Source organism: Sinocyclocheilus grahami, unplaced genomic scaffold, assembly GCF_001515645.1.
Source record: "Sinocyclocheilus grahami isolate Dianchi unplaced genomic scaffold, SAMN03320097.WGS_v1.1 scaffold2415.1, whole genome shotgun sequence".
NCBI classification, from domain to species: domain Eukaryota; kingdom Metazoa; phylum Chordata; class Actinopteri; order Cypriniformes; family Cyprinidae; genus Sinocyclocheilus; species Sinocyclocheilus grahami.
The window spans coordinates 32,206-53,743 of record NW_015507594.1 but is presented as its reverse complement, the minus strand read 5'-3'; the positions used below and the strand labels follow the sequence as shown (position 1 = coordinate 53,743).

General features: G+C 41.0%; 1 protein-coding gene and 1 long non-coding RNA gene across 2 annotated transcripts; both read left to right on the top strand.

The window, feature by feature from the left end:
• Positions 1 to 391: 391 nt before the first annotated feature.
• On the top strand, positions 392 to 14,393 carry LOC107574967 (gastrula zinc finger protein XlCGF57.1-like). The gene is made up of 4 exons (XM_016261386.1): positions 392 to 402; positions 2,523 to 2,657; positions 8,140 to 8,872; positions 13,498 to 14,393. The coding sequence occupies exons 2-4, from the start codon at positions 2,576 to 2,578 to the stop codon at positions 14,159 to 14,161; spliced, it is 1,479 nt and encodes a 492-aa protein (XP_016116872.1). The 5' UTR covers positions 392 to 402; positions 2,523 to 2,575; the 3' UTR covers positions 14,162 to 14,393.
• LOC107574968 (uncharacterized) lies at positions 9,747 to 10,798 on the top strand. Its single transcript, XR_001607770.1, has 3 exons — positions 9,747 to 10,188; positions 10,300 to 10,414; positions 10,508 to 10,798. It is a non-coding gene; the product is annotated as an uncharacterized lncRNA (long non-coding RNA).
• Positions 14,394 to 21,538: the final 7,145 nt, after the last annotated feature.

The window sequence follows — 21,538 nt, the reverse complement described above, 5'->3', positions numbered from 1 at the left end:
TAGGAAAAAAACTGTTTTTGACCTCAAAATAAAGCACTTTCTCTCTGTGCATGGCTGTGGGGACGAACAGTTCTGTGGTGCTTGGAATTCTTTATAATTAATTCAAATAAACAAAACAAATATTGCCACATTGATGGCTCACGAAGGTACAACTGTTCAAATAACATGTTTCATTTTAAAGTATAAACAAATTGTAACCCTAAAGTGTTTTTTAGGTGTAATATTTCTATTAAGGCTAGGGACAGAAAAATGGTAATTTCCATAGAATGACCCTGAATCATAATTCGTAGAATAATAAATACAATTTGTGATAAATTGCCCCCGACTCCTCGAGTGTAAAAACCTTTCAACTAGAAGTATACCAAACATACTAATATCGTGACCTTTATATGACTGATGTAAGTTATGAGAAGGACATACCGATAAATAAGACAGAAGTTGTAAGCTTTGGTTTACAGCGTTGAGAAATGGTGTCTTATCCCACGACAAACTCAAACTTAGTTTCGATTTACATGTGAATCCCCTGTAAATCAGCCGTTGAGAGCGAGAGAGTTGCGACAGCGATCACCACGTGATTCGGGAAGTTCATAGCAGGCAACTGACCCAGAGCTGTTGAGAAACAGCTCATATTGCAGCCCATGGAAGTGTCGCAACTCTTGAGGAATGCGGAAGTGAAGCGTGTCCTGGAGCAGCCAATAGTTCCAGCACTGAAGCCCATTAATTTCAGCGCTTCTCAAGCACACTCTCCAGAAAGTAGAGGAAAGTACAGCAGTTTTTGGCATTTTAACGCATTAGTTTACCTCTCGGAAATCTGGCCAGTAGTTGTATTTTGTGGAACGCGTTATAGTTAATGTTTAGTTTTAGATAATAGGCAGTTATGCTATATTTGCAGTTAGATAACGTGAGAAACACCTTAATAGCAATCAAAACTAGATGCTAGTTGTCATATTTTTAGGTTTTTAGTCTTTAGTCTCTCCCTGTAGGACGCTGAATGAGTTTTAGTGAAGACTGCATATTAAAGCAATACAAGAAAGAGTTTCCCTGAATGCAGTTGGTTGCCTTGTGTTTTTTTTAAACGTTATTTAAATGTTTTTATTGGGTTGAATTCCGTATTTGCTGGCCTTTTTTTTACATTCACTTATATTGTCTTCTTACATAAATGTCATAAAATACTGGGTTGTGAGTAATTAATCTTATTTTAATTCAACATTTAAAAAAAGCTAAACTTGTAAACATTGAGTGTTTGATAATCATCATGATGAATTATTCAAAGATATTTATCCTTGTCACTGTGCTTTTTTCTGAGTATATAATCTCATATTATGATGAACGCATGATGTTTTATGTCATTATGATTGTCCATTGTGAGATACAACCATCTGTCCCTGATCTTATATATAAGTTCGGCAATAATAATAAAATTATCCACAAATAATGCTTTTTTCACTCAAAAACTAATGTACGTAAACTCAGATTAATGAGGCCTACGATGAATCCGTTCCAAAACTAAACACAAAACCAGTCCTAATTGAAAGAAAACAAGCTGACAAAAAGATGTGATAATATTGCATAACGATATTTATAAGCTGTTTTTGTGGCCCGGTCATTTTAACACCACAAGTGTTACAGGGATTTAAACACAACCTGAAGGTTACATTGTACCGACATTTGCCATTATATGATTTCCAGAAAACACGAACGGAGTATGTCATCTCTGAGACTGTTATTATACGATTAAAAATGTAAACGCAGCTAAATGCATGGCATTCACATCAGAAAAACGTGAATATCTAAAAGACAGACATGAACACATACCAGCAACACAAAACAACATCAGATGAATATATGCATCAAACTTTGACATCTGTGGTAAAGCAGTACAAAAATACACTCACACACAGCAAAATTCACTTAATTTATATTTTTTCCTCAGAAAGCAAGACTTAAATATCTTCCGTCATTTTGCTTATCTAGTAAATGCAAATTGATTTAAGAATTCTTAGATATTTTGACTAGAAAAAAGACAAAAAACTAAGATAAGCCTTTTTTGCAGTGATTTTGTTATTTTTTCCCAGTTGTACATTGCAAAAAATGCTTTTCTAGCTTATATCTTTTGTATTGTTTCCAGGCAAAATATCTTAAAAATTCTTGAATCAAGAAGGATTTTCTAGACAAGTAAAAATGATTGTCTTGTTTTCAGAAAAACAAGTCGAGTTTAAGTGAGTTTTTGCTTGAAACAAGCAAAATAATCTGCCAATGGGGTAAGCTAAATAATCTTATTTCAAACAGAAAACAACTTAACTTCTGAAAACAAGACAATAATTTTTACTTGTCTAGAAAATCCTTCCTGATTTCAGAAGAAAAAAGTTAGAAAAGCATTTTTTGCAGTGTAATGCTAGTTTTCAGTGTTTTTTTGACTAATCAGATCATTTAAAGCCATTAATTCTCACTCTGACTGACTCCCTTGATGAACTAATTCTGTTCATTATTCTCATCTTAAACAGGACAAAGTGTCCACATAGACTGGAAAAACTCCTGGTGAAGCAACTGAGATCCACGTGACACTGTTATAAAGATGGCGTTTATTAAAGAGGAGAGTGAAGACATGAGGATTGAAGAAGTCATAGTCAAACAAGAAGAAACTGATGAACAAATAGGTTGGTTCTGAAAGCTGAACGAAAACTTTCTGCAAAATGAGTGTCATAAAAAGTTTTTTTAAATCAACATACTCTCTTGCTCACTCATACAAACACACACTCAACTTGTCAAAGCCGCTCTGATGATTTTATCAATAAAATTGTTTCACAACTTAAAAGCTACATGACGTTCTCATCACAGAGTTAGTAACGTTGCTGTTCTTGAAGCAAATAAACTTACCGCTTGGCACACATCGGGTGATCATTATGCCGATCTGTCACCACTTATTTAGCCCTTGGCCAGATTTTGCTTTTCTACAGGCAGGAGTGCCCTTAGAGCTTGTGTCAAGGCATGTTGTTGTCACAACAGATACCTTCAGATTGGGCTGGGGCTCTGTATGCAAGAGGCACGCTGCCCCTGGCTCCTGGACAGGACCTCGTCTGCAGTGGCATATAAATTGACTCGAGATCACGATGGTGTTGCTAGCGTTGCTCGAGTTCTGACTGCTGCTTCAGGGCAAGCATGTGCTCATTTGGATGGACAACACTGCGATGGTTGCATACATCAACCATAAAGTGGTTATACACTCACGTCGCATTTATTTGGGAAGCTCAGTTAGACCTGATCGCCTCCCAAGAGTCCTCCATTGCCAGCTGTTTAATTCCCTGACTGAGGCCCCCTTGGCCTGGATGATGGTTGTGCCCTACAGGCCCACCTGGACCTGGTCCTCTGACCTGATGTTCCTTGCGACAGCCTTTCCCTGGCAAATCCCCCTAAGGAAGGACCTTTTCTGCACTTCCAGAGAGTTCCCCACCAAGTGAACCCTGGCTGAGCTACTCCAGTACCCTGTGCGATCAGGCTCAGTGGAGGAGCATGACGCCAGGCTCAATACTCATGTTGCATGCCCATCCGGTCAGCCCTTGTACTGTGTTAGGTGCCAATTACATGAGATCCCGTCAGGTAATCCGGTATATGTATTTTTCTTTTGTGTCTTTCCTCTGATAGAATTCCTTCTGTTTTCCATAGGGTTCTTCCATATGTAGTACAGCCCTCACATCAGTCCATATGTGCATCCTCCATGTCACCTCTCTATGGGTAGGATGTGGCTCCAAAACGTTTCCAACATGAAGTTGTCATGACTGAGAAAGCTTTCATTTAAAAAAAAAGACAAAAGAAAAAAGAAAAGAATAAAGGAACACCAAATGATCTTTCTCTCAGTAAGTTCTGTCTTTTTGGCCCCTTCAAGTATCAAATCAAATCAAATTTTATTTATATAGCACAAAATAAAAACAACAGTGTTTGATCATTGTGCTGTACAAAAAGACAAATTATACATTTCTTAAAAAAGACCGCAAAGCAATGATATATAGGGAGTTTATAGTACAGTGGGTGAGCCTGAGAGAAAAGGTTAGTTTTTAACTTGGATTTAAATTCAGACTCTGTGGAAATTAATCTTATAGATAAAGGGAGACTATTCCACAATTTTGGACCAGCAATAGAAATAGCTCAGTCACCCCTCGACTTAAGTTTAGATCTCGGAACCATCAGCAATCTTTGTTGAGATGACCTTAAAAATCTAGCAGAGTTGTTTTGAGTAAAAAGATCAGAAAGATATTTTGGAGCTAATCCATTCAGAGCTTTAAAAACAAAAAGCAGAATTTTGAAATCAATTCTGTAACAAATTGGCAGCCAGTGCAAAGACTGTAATATTGGGGGAATATGATCAAATTTCCAAGTGCCAGTGAGAAGTCTGGCGGCTGCATTTTGAACCATCTGAAGACGACAAATAGTGGATTGATTCATTCCAATATAAAGAGAATTACAATAGTCAAGTCGAGATGAAATGAATGCATGAATCACTCTGTCAAACTCTGCAAATGTTAAGAAACTCTTAGCTTTGGACAATAATCTTAATTTGAAAAATATATATTTAACTACAACATTTATCTGTCTATCAAATTTGAGGGCAGAATCAAAAATAACACCTAGGTTTTTCACAGAGGGTTTTACATGGTGAACCAAATCTCCCAGGTCACCATCAAACGCACCTGGCACACCTGTCGGCCTAAACACAATAACCTCAGTTTTGCTCTCGTTAAGATGCAAAAAAATGTAAAGAAAACCAAGACTTATGCTCAGACAAGCATGCTTCTAATGAGCTTGAGCCTTTTTTGTTATTTTTCTTTAGGGGCAAATACAAATAATTTACTTTAGGGGTGTAAAAGTGAAATGACACCCCATGTTTAGAAAAAATAGTACCCAAAGGAAGCATATACAACAAAAACAAGACCGGGGCCAGAATGGAGCCCTGAGGGACTCCATAGTCCAAAACGGATACAGAAGAAGAAAACCCATCAAGACAAATAGAAAAAGTTATATCATTCAGATAGGACTTAAACCAGTTAAGAGCACAACCTTAAATAACCACATATTAAGTTGTGAGATAAGAATTCTGTGGTCCACAGTATCAAAGGCAGCACTTAAGTCTAAAAGTAAGAGTATCACAGAATCCTTTTACTAAAGCTGACTCGGTACTGTGATATTTTCTATATCCAGATTGGAATTCTTCAAAAACACTGTTCAGCTCCAGAAAACTCTGCAGTTGTTCTAACATAACTTTCTTTAAGATTTTAGGAATAAAATATATATTTGAAATAGGTCTATAATTGGAGAGGATGGTTGGGACAAGATTTGTTTTTTTAAGCAAAGGTTTAACAGTTGCATATTTTAGGTATTAGGTATTGCATATTTAGGAACAACACCTGTGAGAAGGGACTTATTTATTATAGCTAAAATGCTAGGCCCAACAACATCAAAGACCTGCAGTAAATGTGTTGGAATTATGTCATGCAGACATGTGGTGGGTTTAAGCTGCTTAATAATATCTTGAAGTGAATTAAAAGTAACCCACTGATTGGACGGATGGGTAAAAAGTGACAGTGACAAGCGCTGCATTTTACCCAAAGCTAAACAGGTTATCAACTCTCAGCTACAAAAAAGACAAAAAACGGAGCAAACAAACTTGTAAAATATTATGATGGCAGTGCATCAAAATTCAGCGTCATCAGTTTGCCAAAAAGAACACAGAACGTTTTACGCACCATTTACACAGGTGGTGGTAGGGAGCAGGTGTACATGTATTTCGTACCAACTAACATTTTGAAAATACGAACACTTTCATGAATCCAAAAATTTACGTCAGAACAGCTTTACGAATGATTTACACAAAAATTAATTCTGCTCGTGTTTCATGAATGAGGCCCAATGTTTGCAAACTCCTTATTCGGTAAAATCCTTATTAGATTTTGGAGGGCAACAGCGATGACTAACTGATCCATATTTAGTTGCATATTTTAGGTATTAGGTATTGCATATTTAGGAACAACACCTGTGAGAAGGGACTTATTTATTATAGCTAAAATGCTAGGCCCAACAACATCAAAGACCTGCAGTAAATGTGTTGGAATTATGTCATGCAGACATGTGGTGGGTTTAAGCTGCTTAATAATATCTTGAAGTGAATTAAAAGTAACCCACTGATTGGACGGATGGGTAAAAAGTGACAGTGACAAGCGCTGCATTTTACCCAAAGCTAAACAGGTTATCAACTCTCAGCTACAAAAAAGACAAAAAACAGAGCAAACAAACTTGTAAAATATTATGATGGCAGTGCATCAAAATTCAGCGTCATCAGTTTGCCAAAAAGAACACAGAACGTTTTACGCACCATTTACACAGGTGGTGGTAGGGAGCAGGTGTACATGTATTTCGTACCAACTAACATTTTGAAAATACGAACACTTTCATGAATCCAAAAATTTACGTCAGAACAGCTTTACGAATGATTTACACAAAAATTAATTCTGCTCGTGTTTCATGAATGAGGCCCAATGTTTGCAAACTCCTTATTCGGTAAAATCCTTATTAGATTTTGGAGGGCAACAGCGATGACTAACTGATCCATATTTAGCTGAAACAAGAGAACTTAAAATCTCAAAAACAATTGTCTTTAAAGATCGCCAACAAAAACGGCTTTTAAAAACAGACGCAAGTCCACCGCCCCTGCCAGAGAGTCTAGGGCAGTTCAAAAAAGAGCAATCTGAGGCCACAAGTTCAGAAAAGGGGCTTGTATCCCCCCCATACTCAACCAAGGCTCAGTCACTAATAAAAAATCCAGTTTGTTTGAGGTGATGAAGTCGCACAAAATAAATGTCTTATTTACAAGAGATCTAGCGTTTACCAGAGCATCAGCATTTGATGAAAACTCAACAGAATCCCTTACATTCAAAAGCGTTTGACGGTCATAAACAATTAAAGTAAAAATATTGTGAGTTAAAAGAGAAATAAAAAAACCAAACAAACAGACCAAAGAGCAGACGGCCAGCCAAGCATACTGGCGCCATCTTGCTCTGTCTGAAAGTAGGTGCAAATGATTACCTGGCTTACCTGTGGCGTTGGGAAGGTTATGGCTTTTGATTGCATCTGTCTAGGCACACTTCCGCTTACCGGCACCTGCATCGTGAAATCTCATAACACAGTTCAGTGGTTGTGGCGTTTCCTTAGGAACTCCAACATATGTAACCCTCGTTCCCTAAAAGAGGGAATGGAGACGTTACGTCCATTTTGCCACAACCTGGAACTACCTACAGAATGACAGAAACAAGCTCTCGGCTCCTCAGCATAAACCAGAATGAATGGATGCATTCCTGCCATCTTATATACCTGTATGCGTCCTTAGACAGCTCTTTGGTCTTGCCCATAGTGGAGAGGTTGGAGTCTGATTGATTGAGTGTGTGGACCGGTGTCTTTTATACAGGTAACAAGTTCAAACAGGTGCAATTAATACAGGTAATGAGTGGAGGATAGGAGGGCTTCTTAAAGACAAACTAACAGGTCTGTGAGAGCTAGAATTCTTGCTGGTTGGTAGGTGATCAAATACTTATTTCATGCAATAAAATGGAAATTAATTATTTAAAAATCATACAATGTGATTTTCTGGATTTTTTTTTTATTCTGTCTCTCACAGTTGAGGTGTACCTACGATGAAAATTACAGATCTCTCCATTCTTTGTAAGTGGGAAAACTTGAAAAATCAGCAGTGTATCAAATACTTATTTGCCCCACTGTACCTACTCCTTCTATGGGAAACTGAGAACGTACTCCCAACTTCACAACTCCCGTGAACAAATCAGATTGAAGGTAAACTGAATGCAAGGGCACTTTGACACAGCCGCAACACTTTATCACTGATGAATGTTCATTTAACACTGAAGATTTTGTTGTTTACAGTAGTGTTCTGTATTCATGCTCTTTTCCATTGATTCCAAATAAACCCCAAAATGCAACACTATTCACAGTATATTGCGGCATGTAGGAAAAGGCCAATATTTCCCATAATTGATTTTTTTTCTTACAGTATAGTACTATTGTAATGGAAAACAGTGTTAGTCAATTTTACAGCATGGGGTTAACATGTATTTGTTTGAATTTTTTTCACTGTAGACCTGATGCCACTGAAAGAAGAGAGTCAAGAACTGAATGAAATGGAAGAAGAATATCATGATTTCATAACTGGGAAAAAATCCACAAAGACCGAAAAGACTTCCTCACGAAAAAGAGCCCAGAAGAAATCGTACAGGTTTTGCACCTGCCATCAGTGTGGAAAGAGATTCAGTCAAAAACAAAACCTTAAAATCCACATGAGAATTCACACGGGAGAGAAACCGTACACCTGTCAACGATGTGGAAAGAGTTTCAGTCAAAAAGGGAACCTTAAAAGCCACATGAGAATTCACACGGGAGAGAAGCGTTTCATCTGCCAACAGTGTGGAAACAGTTTCACTCAAAAAGGGAACCTTAAAAAACACATGGGTATCCACACCGGAGAGAAGCCGTTCACATGTGATCAGTGTGGGAAGAGTTTCACACACAAAGACATCCTTAATTCCCACATGAGGATTCACTCAAGAGAGGACTGTTTTTTATGTCAGCAGTGTGGAAGAAGTTTCGCTCATAAAGTAAGCTTCAAGATTCACATGAGAGTTCACACGGGAGAGGAGCCTTACGCATGCTCTCAGTGTGGAAAGAGTTTCAGATATAAACCTTCTCTTGATTCCCACATGAGAGTTCACACTGGAGAAAACCCTCACACCTGCAAACTGTGTGGGAAGAGTTTCTCACGAAACGGATCTCTGAAGACTCACATGGACATCCACACCGGAGAGAAGCCGTTCACATGTGATCAGTGTGGAAAGTGTTTCAGACGTAAAGTAACCCTTAATGAACACGTGAAGATTCACTTTAGGAGATAACAGCTTTAGATGCCACCAAAAAATTATAAATATGTGAATATGGGAACTAGATCAACTTTTTTCTTAATGGAGGGTAAGTAGATTTCCCAATACAGGTGGGAAGATCAAGAATCGTGTAATAACTGGAGAGAAGTGTGCCATCACTATCTTGAAATAATTTGATCAGTACAAAGCAAAATCATTAGTGTTACATTTTCAGGGACTGTCAAATACACAGTGTTAGTTTTATTTTAACATTAAAAGTTAATAAAATAGCACTGCTGGTGTTATCTACATCTTGGTGACCGTGTTAAATCTCTGTGTTAAAGAGTTCTTTTCACATTAATCCAAACTAGTGTGAATCAATGCCACATCTCCATGTGTTATTCATTGTACCTGTGTTTAACAGTCCCACCATTTTCTCTTCCAAAAAATTAAAGAACAGGTCAAATTGTTTTCATATGAACTTTACGGTGGCTGAGAAGTGCAAAGCAAATCACAATTCTGAAAACAAAATAACAAATTACAAATTACAAATGCAAGTCTAAAAAACAAAATAACAATTCAGAAAGCACAACAATTCAGAACACATTATAACCAGTCAGAAAACACAACGACAAATTAGAAAACAAAATAACAAGTCAGAAAACAACACGACAAATCTGAAAACCAATTTACAAGTAAGAAAACACAACGACAAATCAGACAAACCGGAAGAGGTAGGTATAGTTTGAGACAGCGCCATTGGTTTGGGATTACTCACCGCTGACTAAACGAGACATCTGTCAATCAATACAGGGAAGAACCAGCCGAAGAACAGCAGAGTCGTGATAGAAAGTAGAAAGAACATCGCTGTCCTGTGAGGAAATCTAACTTAAATAATCCCACCAACTTGACCATTCCACGCTGAGAATTCCACAATAGTCACAGCAAATAACAGAAGAACGTAAGAGACGATCGATTGTTGTATGTATCCCCAAGTGAGCACATTGAGCGTAGCTTTTGAACGCTGCTAACCGGCTTCTTTTATCGGAAGTGTCAACTCATCTGATCCATGTGACGTCACGCCATTCCCTGACACGTCGTGAGCGAACGAAGAAACGGGGTCCACAACACTCGATGGGGCAATACAAACAAAGAGACATAAATAACAGCTGTGACTCATCAACAATCAAATGAGCATTTAATCAACAGCTTTATAAATATATCCCTCTTATGTGGCCGTGCTACATAGATCCCCCCCCAGCCAACGGCGTCGGAGGTGAGCGTCCATAATAACACTTAAAATTAACCACATTCATCACATCTGTTTTTGGTGGGTTGCCCCAGCACACAGTGTAATTTACTGGCCCGGTTTTACTTTTTATTTCAGCTGGACCCTCCCACTTTGGCGCTAGCGTGGCAGAGATTTTGATAGAGGCACTGGAAAGAGGATGGGTTTTTACCCAAACTAGGTCACCCGGTTGAAACTGCGCATTTTTTCTACGGTAATTATAATACCTCGCTTGTTTGGCTTGGGTCATCCTCATCCTCATCCTGTTTTTCACCTTCTCCGCCATGATGTTCTGTCGTTCCACCAGGGAATACGCAGCTTGATCAGGTGAAGGTGGTCGGTGGATTAGGCGTTCCAGAGGTCCCAGCACTTGCCTACCCAGCATGATCTCAGCCGGGGTCTTCCCCGTGCTTTCCTGCTGGGCGGTGTTGATGGCATAGCAGAATTCTGGTAGCCACTGGTCCCAGGTTTGATGTTGTTGTCCAACATATGCAGCAATCATTGTTTTTACAGTCCGGTTGATTCTTTCTGTTAGGTTTGCTTGTGGGTGATAGTTTGTTGTTAGTCTCTGAACACAACCCCATGTCTTGCACAGATCGCCCAGAATGCTGGAGGTGATCTGGGGACCCCGGTCAGACACCAAGAACTTAGTGACTCCCCAACGAGTAAAAATCTCCTCACTGAGGATTTTCACTATTTTCTGGGTCTTGGCATCCCGAAGTGGAAACATCTCCACCCACTTCGTGAAATAGTCCACAATGACGAGGAGGTAAGTGTTCCATTTCTTACTGGTGGGGAATGGACCCATTAGATCAATCCCTAGAGTGTGTCCCAGCTCAGTGATCTGTGAACTTTGTAAAAGTCCAGATGGTTTTGTATTGCTGGGTTTGTATTTCTGACATACCTCACAGCTTTTGATGTGTGCCAAACATCCCTCCTGACGGACGGCCACCATGCCACTTTCAGCAGGGTTTTTAGCTGTCCAAGATGGCCTCCTAGGGGATTATCATGGTAATAGTGCATGAAGTCAGTTTTCAGTGTCTGTGGTAGCACCAGCTGATAGTACCAGCTGCACGTGAGTGATGGTATGATCCAAACCTTGAGCTTTAGCAATTTCTTCTAATGAATGTGGTAAGGTGATGAGAAGTTATGGAAAGACATGGGACAGCATGACTAGTAGGTGTCTCGCATACCCTGGACAAGGCATCTGGCCCCATGTTGAGGCAGCCTTTCCTGTGATGGACTTGAAAGTTGAATTGTTGCAGCCGGAGAGTCCAGCGTGTGAGGCGTGAGGAGGTTTTGGGGCAGTTGAAGGCCCAGGCAAGTGCAGCATGATCCATAAAGACATCAAACGGCCTCCCCTCCAGGTAATGCCTCCAATTTTCAACAGCCCAAACCACAGCTAAACATTATTTTTCAGACGTACTATAATTTCTTTCTGTGCCTGTTAAAGTCAGTGAGGCATATGCCATCACCTTTTCTCCTTCCACAGAATGTTGAGTGAGGATAGCACCCAGTCCTAGATCACTCGCGTCCGTATGCACTTGGAAGTTTTTGTTGAGGTCTGGTTGGATGAGTACAGGTGAGTTTTGTAATGCTTGTTTAAGTGCATTCATGCTATCTTGACATTCTGGAGTCAACTCCCACTTTGCTCCATTGAACCACCTCAAAAAGAAAGGAGTTGTGATGGCAGCGAAGTGGGGAATGAATTTATGGTACCACCCGGTCAAGCCCAGGAATCGTTGCAGAGCTCTGAGGTCTTGCGGAGGAGGGAACTCGGCCACGGCCTTGGTCTTCTCGTGGTCAATCTCCACACCCCTCTTGGAGACTATATGGCAGAGGAACTTGAGCTGTTGTTTGAAGAAGTGGAACTTCTTCATGTTCAGTGTCAGGTTGGCTTGGGTGAGATTGTGGAGAACAGTATTAAGGTCTTGGATGTGTTGATCTAATGTTTTTGAATAGATGATAATGTCGTCGATGTAGACAAAACAAATTTTCCCCCTCAAGTCCGCCAGAACTCTTTCCATCAAATGTTGGAAGGTGGTTGCAGAGTTTCTGAGACCATAAGGCATAAACTTGAATTGAAATAGCCCTTTGGTGGTAATAAAAGCGGTCTTCTCCAAACACGTTGAGTGGAGTTTATACCAAAAACTTCTATTTTGGTCTCCTCTGACCACATGACCTTCTCCCATGCCTCCTCTGGATCATCCAGATGGTCTTTGGCAAACTTCAGACGGGCCTGGACATGTGCTGGCTTGAGCAGGGGGACCTTGCCCACGCTGCAGGATTTTAATCCATGACGGTGTAGTGTGTTACTAATGGTAACCGTTGAGACTGTGGTCCCAGCTCTCTTCAGGTCATTGACCAGGTCCTCCCGTGTAGTTCTAGGCTGATCCCTCACCTTTCTCAGGATCATTGATACTCCACGAGGCGAGATGTCACTCGTTCTCGGTGTCTTTTATACAGGTAACAAGTTCAAACAGGTGCAATTAATACAGGTAATGAGTGGAGGATAGGAGGGCTTCTTAAAGACAAACTAACAGGTCTGTGAGAGCTAGAATTCTTGCTGGTTGGTAGGTGATCAAATACTTATTTCATGCAATAAAATGGAAATTAATTATTTAAAAATCATACAATGTGATTTTCTGGATTTTTTTTTTATTCTGTCTCTCACAGTTGAGGTGTACCTACGATGAAAATTACAGATCTCTCCATTCTTTGTAAGTGGGAAAACTTGAAAAATCAGCAGTGTATCAAATACTTATTTGCCCCACTGTACCTACTCCTTCTATGGGAAACTGAGAACGTACTCCCAACTTCACAACTCCCGTGAACAAATCAGATTGAAGGTAAACTGAATGCAAGGGCACTTTGACACAGCCGCAACACTTTATCACTGATGAATGTTCATTTAACACTGAGGATTTTGTTGTTTACAGTAGTGTTCTGTATTCATGCTCTTTTCCATTGATTCCAAATAAACCCCAAAATGCAACACTATTCACAGTATATTGCGGCATGTAGGAAAAGGCCAATATTTCCCATAATTGATTTTTTTTCTTACAGTATAGTACTATTGTAATGGAAAACAGTGTTAGTCAATTTTACAGCATGGGGTTAACATGTATTTGTTTGAATTTTTTTCACTGTAGACCTGATGCCACTGAAAGAAGAGAGTCAAGAACTGAATGAAATGGAAGAAGAATATCATGATTTCATAACTGGGAAAAAATCCACAAAGACCGAAAAGACTTCCTCACGAAAAAGAGCCCAGAAGAAATCGTACAGGTTTTGCACCTGCCATCAGTGTGGAAAGAGATTCAGTCAAAAACAAAACCTTAAAATCCACATGAGAATTCACACGGGAGAGAAACCGTACACCTGTCAACGATGTGGAAAGAGTTTCAGTCAAAAAGGGAACCTTAAAAGCCACATGAGAATTCACACGGGAGAGAAGCGTTTCATCTGCCAACAGTGTGGAAACAGTTTCACTCAAAAAGGGAACCTTAAAAAACACATGGGTATCCACACCGGAGAGAAGCCGTTCACATGTGATCAGTGTGGGAAGAGTTTCACACACAAAGACATCCTTAATTCCCACATGAGGATTCACTCAAGAGAGGACTGTTTTTTATGTCAGCAGTGTGGAAGAAGTTTCGCTCATAAAGTAAGCTTCAAGATTCACATGAGAGTTCACACGGGAGAGGAGCCTTACGCATGCTCTCAGTGTGGAAAGAGTTTCAGATATAAACCTTCTCTTGATTCCCACATGAGAGTTCACACTGGAGAAAACCCTCACACCTGCAAACTGTGTGGGAAGAGTTTCTCACGAAACGGATCTCTGAAGACTCACATGGACATCCACACCGGAGAGAAGCCGTTCACATGTGATCAGTGTGGAAAGTGTTTCAGACGTAAAGTAACCCTTAATGAACACGTGAAGATTCACTTTAGGAGATAACAGCTTTAGATGCCACCAAAAAATTATAAATATGTGAATATGGGAACTAGATCAACTTTTTTCTTAATGGAGGGTAAGTAGATTTCCCAATACAGGTGGGAAGATCAAGAATCGTGTAATAACTGGAGAGAAGTGTGCCATCACTATCTTGAAATAATTTGATCAGTACAAAGCAAAATCATTAGTGTTACATTTTCAGGGACTGTCAAATACACAGTGTTAGTTTTATTTTAACATTAAAAGTTAATAAAATAGCACTGCTGGTGTTATCTACATCTTGGTGACCATGTTAAATCTCTGTGTTAAAGAGTTCTTTTCACATTAATCCAAACTAGTGTGAATCAATGCCACATCTCCATGTGTTATTCATTGTACCTGTGTTTAACAGTCCCACCATTTTCTCTTCCAAAAAATTAAAGAACAGGTCAAATTGTTTTCATATGAACTTTACGGTGGCTGAGAAGTGCAAAGCAAATCACAATTCTGAAAACAAAATAACAAATTACAAATTACAAATGCAAGTCTAAAAAACAAAATAACAATTCAGAAAGCACAACAATTCAGAACACATTATAACCAGTCAGAAAACACAACGACAAATTAGAAAACAAAATAACAAGTCAGAAAACAACACGACAAATCTGAAAACCAATTTACAAGTAAGAAAACACAACGACAAATCAGACAAACCGGAAGAGGTAGGTATAGTTTGAGACAGCGCCATTGGTTTGGGATTACTCACCGCTGACTAAACGAGACATCTGTCAATCAATACAGGGAAGGACCAGCCGAAGAACAGCAGAGTCGTGATAGAAAGTAGAAAGAACATCGCTGTCCTGTGAGGAAATCTAACTTAAATAATCCCACCAACTTGACCATTCCACGCTGAGAATTCCACAATAGTCACAGCAAATAACAGAAGAACGTAAGAGACGATCGATTGTTGTATGTATCCCCAAGTGAGCACATTGAGCGTAGCTTTTGAACGCTGCTAACCGGCTTCTTTTATCGGAAGTGTCAACTCATCTGATCCATGTGACGTCACGCCATTCCCTGACACGTCGTGAGCGAACGAAGAAACGGGGTCCACAACACTCGATGGGGCAATACAAACAAAGAGACATAAATAACAGCTGTGACTCATCAACAATCAAATGAGCATTTAATCAACAGCTTTATAAATATATCCCTCTTATGTGGCCGTGCTACATAGATCCCCCCCCAGCCAACGGCGTCGGAGGTGAGCGTCCATAATAACACTTAAAATTAACCACATTCATCACATCTGTTTTTGGTGGGTTGCCCCAGCACACAGTGTAATTTACTGGCCCTGTTTTACTTTTTATTTCAGCTGGACCCTCCCACTTTGGCGCTAGCGTGGCAGAGATTTTGATAGAGGCACTGGAAAGAGGATGGGTTTTTACCCAAACTAGGTCACCCGGTTGAAACTGCGCATTTTTTCTACGGTAATTATAATACCTCGCTTGTTTGGCTTGGGTCATCCTCATCCTCATCCTGTTTTTCACCTTCTCCGCCATGATGTTCTGTCGTTCCACCAGGGAATACGCAGCTTGATCAGGTGAAGGTGGTCGGTGGATTAGGCGTTCCAGAGGTCCCAGCACTTGCCTACCCAGCATGATCTCAGCCGGGGTCTTCCCCGTGCTTTCCTGCTGGGCGGTGTTGATGGCATAGCAGAATTCTGGTAGCCACTGGTCCCAGGTTTGATGTTGTTGTCCAACATATGCAGCAATCATTGTTTTTACAGTCCGGTTGATTCTTTCTGTTAGGTTTGCTTGTGGGTGATAGTTTGTTGTTAGTCTCTGAACACAACCCCATGTCTTGCACAGATCGCCCAGAATGCTGGAGGTGATCTGGGGACCCCGGTCAGACACCAGGAACTTAGGGACTCCCCAACGAGTAAAAATCTCCTCACTGAGGATTTTCACTATTTTCTGGGTCTTGGCATCCCGAAGTGGAAACATCTCCACCCACTTCTTGAAATAGTCCACAATGACAAGGAGGTAAGTGTTCTGTTTCTTACTGGTGGGGAATGGACCCATTAGATCAATCCCTAGAGTGTGTCCCAGCTCAGTGATCTGTGAACTTTGTAAAAGTCCAGATGGTTTTGTATTGCTGGGTTTGTATTTCTGACATACCTCACAGCTTTTGATGTGTGCCAAACATCCCTCCTGACGGACGGCCACCATGCCACTTTCAGCAGGGTTTTTAGCTGTCCAAGATGGCCTCCTAGGGGATTATCATGGTAATAGTGCATGAAGTCAGTTTTCAGTGTCTGTGGTAGCACCAGCTGATAGTACCAGCTGCACGTGAGTGATGGTATGATCCAAACCTTGAGCTTTAGCAATTTCTTCTAATGAATGTGGTAAGGTGATGAGAAGTTATGGAAAGACATGGGACAGCATGACTAGTAGGTGTCTCGCATACCCTGGACAAGGCATCTGGCCCCATGTTGAGGCAGCCTTTCCTGTGATGGACTTGAAAGTTGAATTGTTGCAGCCGGAGAGTCCAGCGTGTGAGGCGTGAGGAGGTTTTGGGGCAGTTGAAGGCCCAGGCAAGTGCAGCATGATCCATAAAGACATCAAACGGCCTCCCCTCCAGGTAATGCCTCCAATTTTCAACAGCCCAAACCACAGCTAAACATTATTTTTCAGACGTACTATAATTTCTTTCTGTGCCTGTTAAAGTCAGTGAGGCATATGCCATCACCTTTTCTCCTTCCACAGAATGTTGAGTGAGGATAGCACCCAGTCCTAGATCACTCGCGTCCGTATGCACTTGGAAGTTTTTGTTGAGGTCTGGTTGGATGAGTACAGGTGAGTTTTGTAATGCTTGTTTAAGTGCATTCATGCTATCTTGACATTCTGGAGTCAACTCCCACTTTGCTCCATTGAACCACCTCAAAAAGAAAGGAGTTGTGATGGCAGCGAAGTGGGGAATGAATTTATGGTACCACCCGGTCAAGCACAGGAATCGTTGCAGAGCTCTGAGGTCTTGCGGAGGAGGGAACTCGGCCACGGCCTTGGTCTTCTCATGGTCAATCTCCACACCCCTCTTGGAAACTATATGACCGAGGAACTTGAGCTGTTGCTTGAAGAAGTGGCATTTCTTCATGTTCAGCGTCAGGTTGGCTTGGGTGAGATTGTGGAGAACAGTATTAAGGTCTTGGATGTGTCGATCTAATGTTTTTGAATAGATGATAATGTCGTCGATGTAGACAAAACAAATTTTCCCCCTCAAGTCCGCCAGAACTCTTTCCATCAAATGTTGGAAGGTGGTTGCAGAGTTTCTGAGACCATAAGGCATAAACTTGAATTGAAATAGCCCTTTGGTGGTAATAAAAGCGGTCTTCTCTTTACTCGCCTCCTTCATCTCCACCTGCCAGTATCCGGACCGCAGATCCAATGCACTGAACCAGGAGGCGCCTTCCAGGGATTCCAGGATGTCATGAATCAGAGGCATTGGGTAAGCATCGGTATGGTCTTACTATTTAACTTTCTGTAATCCACACAGAACCTGTACGATCCATCAGGTTTGGGGACCAGCACCACTGGTGAAGACCAAGGCGAGAAGGAGGGCTCAATGATGTTGTTTTGGATCATCTGGTCAACTTGTTCCTCAATTATCTGTTTTTTGAGGGGCGAAACTCTGTATGCCCGGGATTTGATAGGTATATCGTCTGTCAAAGTAATCTTGTGTTGTACTACTGATGTTTTACCCAGGATGTTTGAAGTGGTGCGTGGCCAGGTGGAGATCAACTGCCTCAACTCTTCCTGATTGTCAGAGTCCCATTGTGTAATCTCTGGGGTGAAGGACATGAGTTCAGGAAGTCTGCCAGTTGTTGGCGTAGTATAAATTCAACTCAGCAGCTGTGAGGGAATGAGCTTGTCCCGAGGGTGGAGACAGACTTAATGGAACCTGTGATGGCAGGAAAGGGTAATGTGTAGTCTTTTCCAGATCTTAAGCCATATCTGCTTTGTCCCACTTCCAACACAGCTCCACTGGCATTCAGGAAGTCCAACCCAGCAATAAGGGGAAAGGCAAGGTGATTATCTTTCAGTATATATGTATCCACCAAGCACTCTTGATCATGCCAGTGATACAGAAACTTTTGCAGGTCTCTGGATTGGTGAATCGTTCCATCTGCCATTAAGAATCTCTGCGAGGCCGAGGTAATGACTGGTGGACTCTCAGTCTTCAGCTGTTTCCACAGGCTCTTCTGCATCAAGGTGTAAGTACTTCCCGTGTCAAAGACCGCCTTCACCTCCTGTCCATTCCCCCTTACAGGAATGATGAGGAGAGATGTGACTGGATGGGGTTGTGCCAGGGTCAGTCCATCCAGGTTTTTGCTGTTTGTACGCTCTGCCAGCTTCTTCGTTTTCTCTTTGCTCTCAGTCCGGCCAGGTTTTTGCTGTTTGTACGCTCTGCAAGCTTTTTCGTTTTCTCCTTGCCCACTTGTGTACCAACTTTTTGCCAGTAGTCCTTCGCTCCCATGCAATCCCTTTCCACCATTGAACCAACCTTCACCAGCTGCTCCACGGTGTTCACGGTCCCGCGTAGGCATCCTGCAACTCTCGGGTTGATGTTGTTGAGGATGCGGTTGACCTGCTCTTCCTCAGAGATCTCTGGCTTCCATTTCAGACAGAGAACCTGGTAATCATAGGCGAAGTCCCTCAGGCGTTGTCGCGGCTGCTGGACCAATGTCCTCAGCTTCTCCGCCACCTCAGAGAGGTAATCGTCTGAAAGAAAATCCGCCATGAATGCCTTTTTGAAGGACTGCCAATCTGTTACCTTGGCCTTTATTTCACAAGAAGACAAAAAAAACGTTATATACAATCGATGTATGTGTGCGTACTGTCCTTGAAAGTCCAATAGTATGTGGGTGTCAGGGTGTGTGTGTGGGTTCAGTTCGGCCTCACGGGTGAACTTGTATAGAGTCCGGGAGCACGTTGAGGAACAGCGCTGTCCTGTGAGGAAATCCAACTTAAATAGTCCCACCAACTTGACCATTCCACGCTGAGAATGCTGGGGAGAGGCCTGATCTCCAGGAAGTTCTCGCACTGCTCAATGAAGTTGGGCACTTCTGCAGTCTCGCAGGAATCGCCGAAAGAGGGGAACTCTAGGCGGATGGGAGGACGAGCACAAAATGAGGATGAGCCAGCCACAACTGAGGAGGTAAGCACATTATGTGAGTGAGTATACACAGAAGGAGTTACATCATAAGTAGTATTTTGCACTGAATGAGTTGGATCTTTCTGTTTAGCATTAACCGGCGTTGGGGTCTTTGGACAATAGACCAGAGAAATGTGGGAGGAAGTTGGTGAGTAGGTCTGTAATCTGGAGAGTGTGGGTGTACTGGTGAGTCTTAGTTTTTGCATTTGACTTTCTATTTTGGCATCTCTCCTCAGAAAACAATCAGTTACCGCCCTTTCTAATTTTTCCAGTGATTTTAGTAAATAATCCTCCAAACCAGCCAAGCTAGCGTCCACGGCCTGCCTGAAACTGGTCTCCCGGTTTACTGTACTGTCTATTGACTGTTTAAAATCATGTTCTACATTTTGTACTCTTTTATGGAGGGCCAATAAATCCACCTTTACTTGTGCTATGTCTGCCTGCATTGTCTGTACTATTTCACCACTTAAAATATTGCTCCCTTTATCATCATCATCAGATTGATCAGAGTCAGAAATGTATAATGAGCTTATCATAGATGTTATTTCAGCGGTAGGATTGCGCCTGGTTACAAATGGGCCTGCTGTAAAATCCACATCTAGTTGTTCAACAATCTCTTGGTCATTTACAGGTGTACTTGGATTATCGGTATTCACAGTGTTCACAGTATTAACATCAGTAACCGGATCAGCATTTGTCACATCCATTTGAGCACGTTGAGCGTAGCTTTTGAATGCTGCTAACCAGCTTCTTTTATCGGAAGTGTCAACTCATCTGATCCATGTGACGTCACGGGGATTCCCTAGCGCGTCGCGAGCGAACTCTCGCGAGAAGAAACGGGGTCCACTACACTCAATGTGCTCACTTGGGAACACATACAACAATCGATCGTCTCTTACGTTCTGCTGTTATTTGCTGTGACTATTGTGGAATTCTCAGCGTGGAATGGTCAAATTGGTGGGACTATTTAAGTTAGATTTCCTCACAGTACAGCGCTGTTCCTTAACGTGTTCCCGGACTTTATATAATTCTCCGTGAGGCCGAACTGAACACACACACACACAGACACACTCATACTATTGGACTTTCAAGGACAGTACGCACACATGCTCATACATTGATTGTATATATCGTTTTTTTTGTCGTCTTGTAAAATACACTCTGGGTTGGCATTCATTATTTATCTTGGTGGTTATTTATTGTGCCTGCATTCCTTCAAATCCCACTATTAAGAGGTAAGAAAAACAAACTTTGTGTAGCCTGCCTTATTTAGGCTGGGTGCTACACAGGTTAAATGAAATAAGCATTTTCGTATATGTATTTCATCCGGGGTTTGCTATATTCAGCGGTGTAATCTCAATTTCACACTGTTTAAATCTAAGGTTGATGCTTCATGATGATAGCTTTTTTGTTATCTCTCAAATGGACCACTGACACTATCTACAATCTCAATTAGGAGTGTCAATGGTCCATTTGAGAGATAGGTGGTGGTAATGCACTTATAATTCTGTGATCCGCCGTAAAGCAAGAAGAAGATGCATACACGCTCAGGACAGTTCAGACATTGCAGTGCATCAGACGTTAAAAAAACCATATAAATACTGTTCAGTTTCTTGCACAGACCGATCGTTTCGTGTCTTTACACATCAATGTATTGTCACGAGCCGCAGGGTTTAATTTGGTTTTGTTTGTGTAGTTTTTTTTTTTTTTACTCTCAAAGCTGTGATTCCCATTCACATCCATTATAAGACTGACAGACTGCAACGGTTTGACTTAAAAATCTTCATTTGTGTTCTACTGAAGAAACAAAGTCACCTACATCTTGAATGCCCTTGGGGGTAAGCAGATAAACATCAACTTTTCATTTTTGGGTGAACTATCCCTTTAAGCTCTTAACATTTGGCAACCACAAGCATGAATGCTAGTGAAGACTTTGTTAGCAATGCAAGATAATGCAAATGCCAAAATAAAAACATGTTTTCAATATCGTGACAATTATTTTTAATTAACCAAGAAAGGTGGATATCGTTATCGCAATTAAAATACGATTAATCGTGCAGCCCTATTTCTCACCGCTGCATTTTGTGTGGAGCGCAATTAATAATCAGTTGAATGATAGATAATCAGTATCTAATTTGGCGAAAAAATATTTATTCTTGTTTATTATATTTCATCTGTACACACAAA

What these genes read in the sequence shown, in the direction of transcription:
- LOC107574967 (XM_016261386.1), top strand. Translation starts at nt 2,576, where the DNA reads ATGGCGTTTATTAAAGAGGAGAGTGAAGACATGAGGATTGAAGAAGTC. An exon ending in AGAAACTGATGAACAAATAG is followed by an intron (nt 2,658 to 8,139) that starts GTTGGTTCTGAA and finishes TTTTCACTGTAG; the next exon opens with ACCTGATGCCACTGAAAGAA. An exon ending in ACCGGAGAGAAGCCGTTCAC is followed by an intron (nt 8,873 to 13,497) that starts ATGTGATCAGTG and finishes CAGGTTTTGCAC; the next exon opens with CTGCCATCAGTGTGGAAAGA.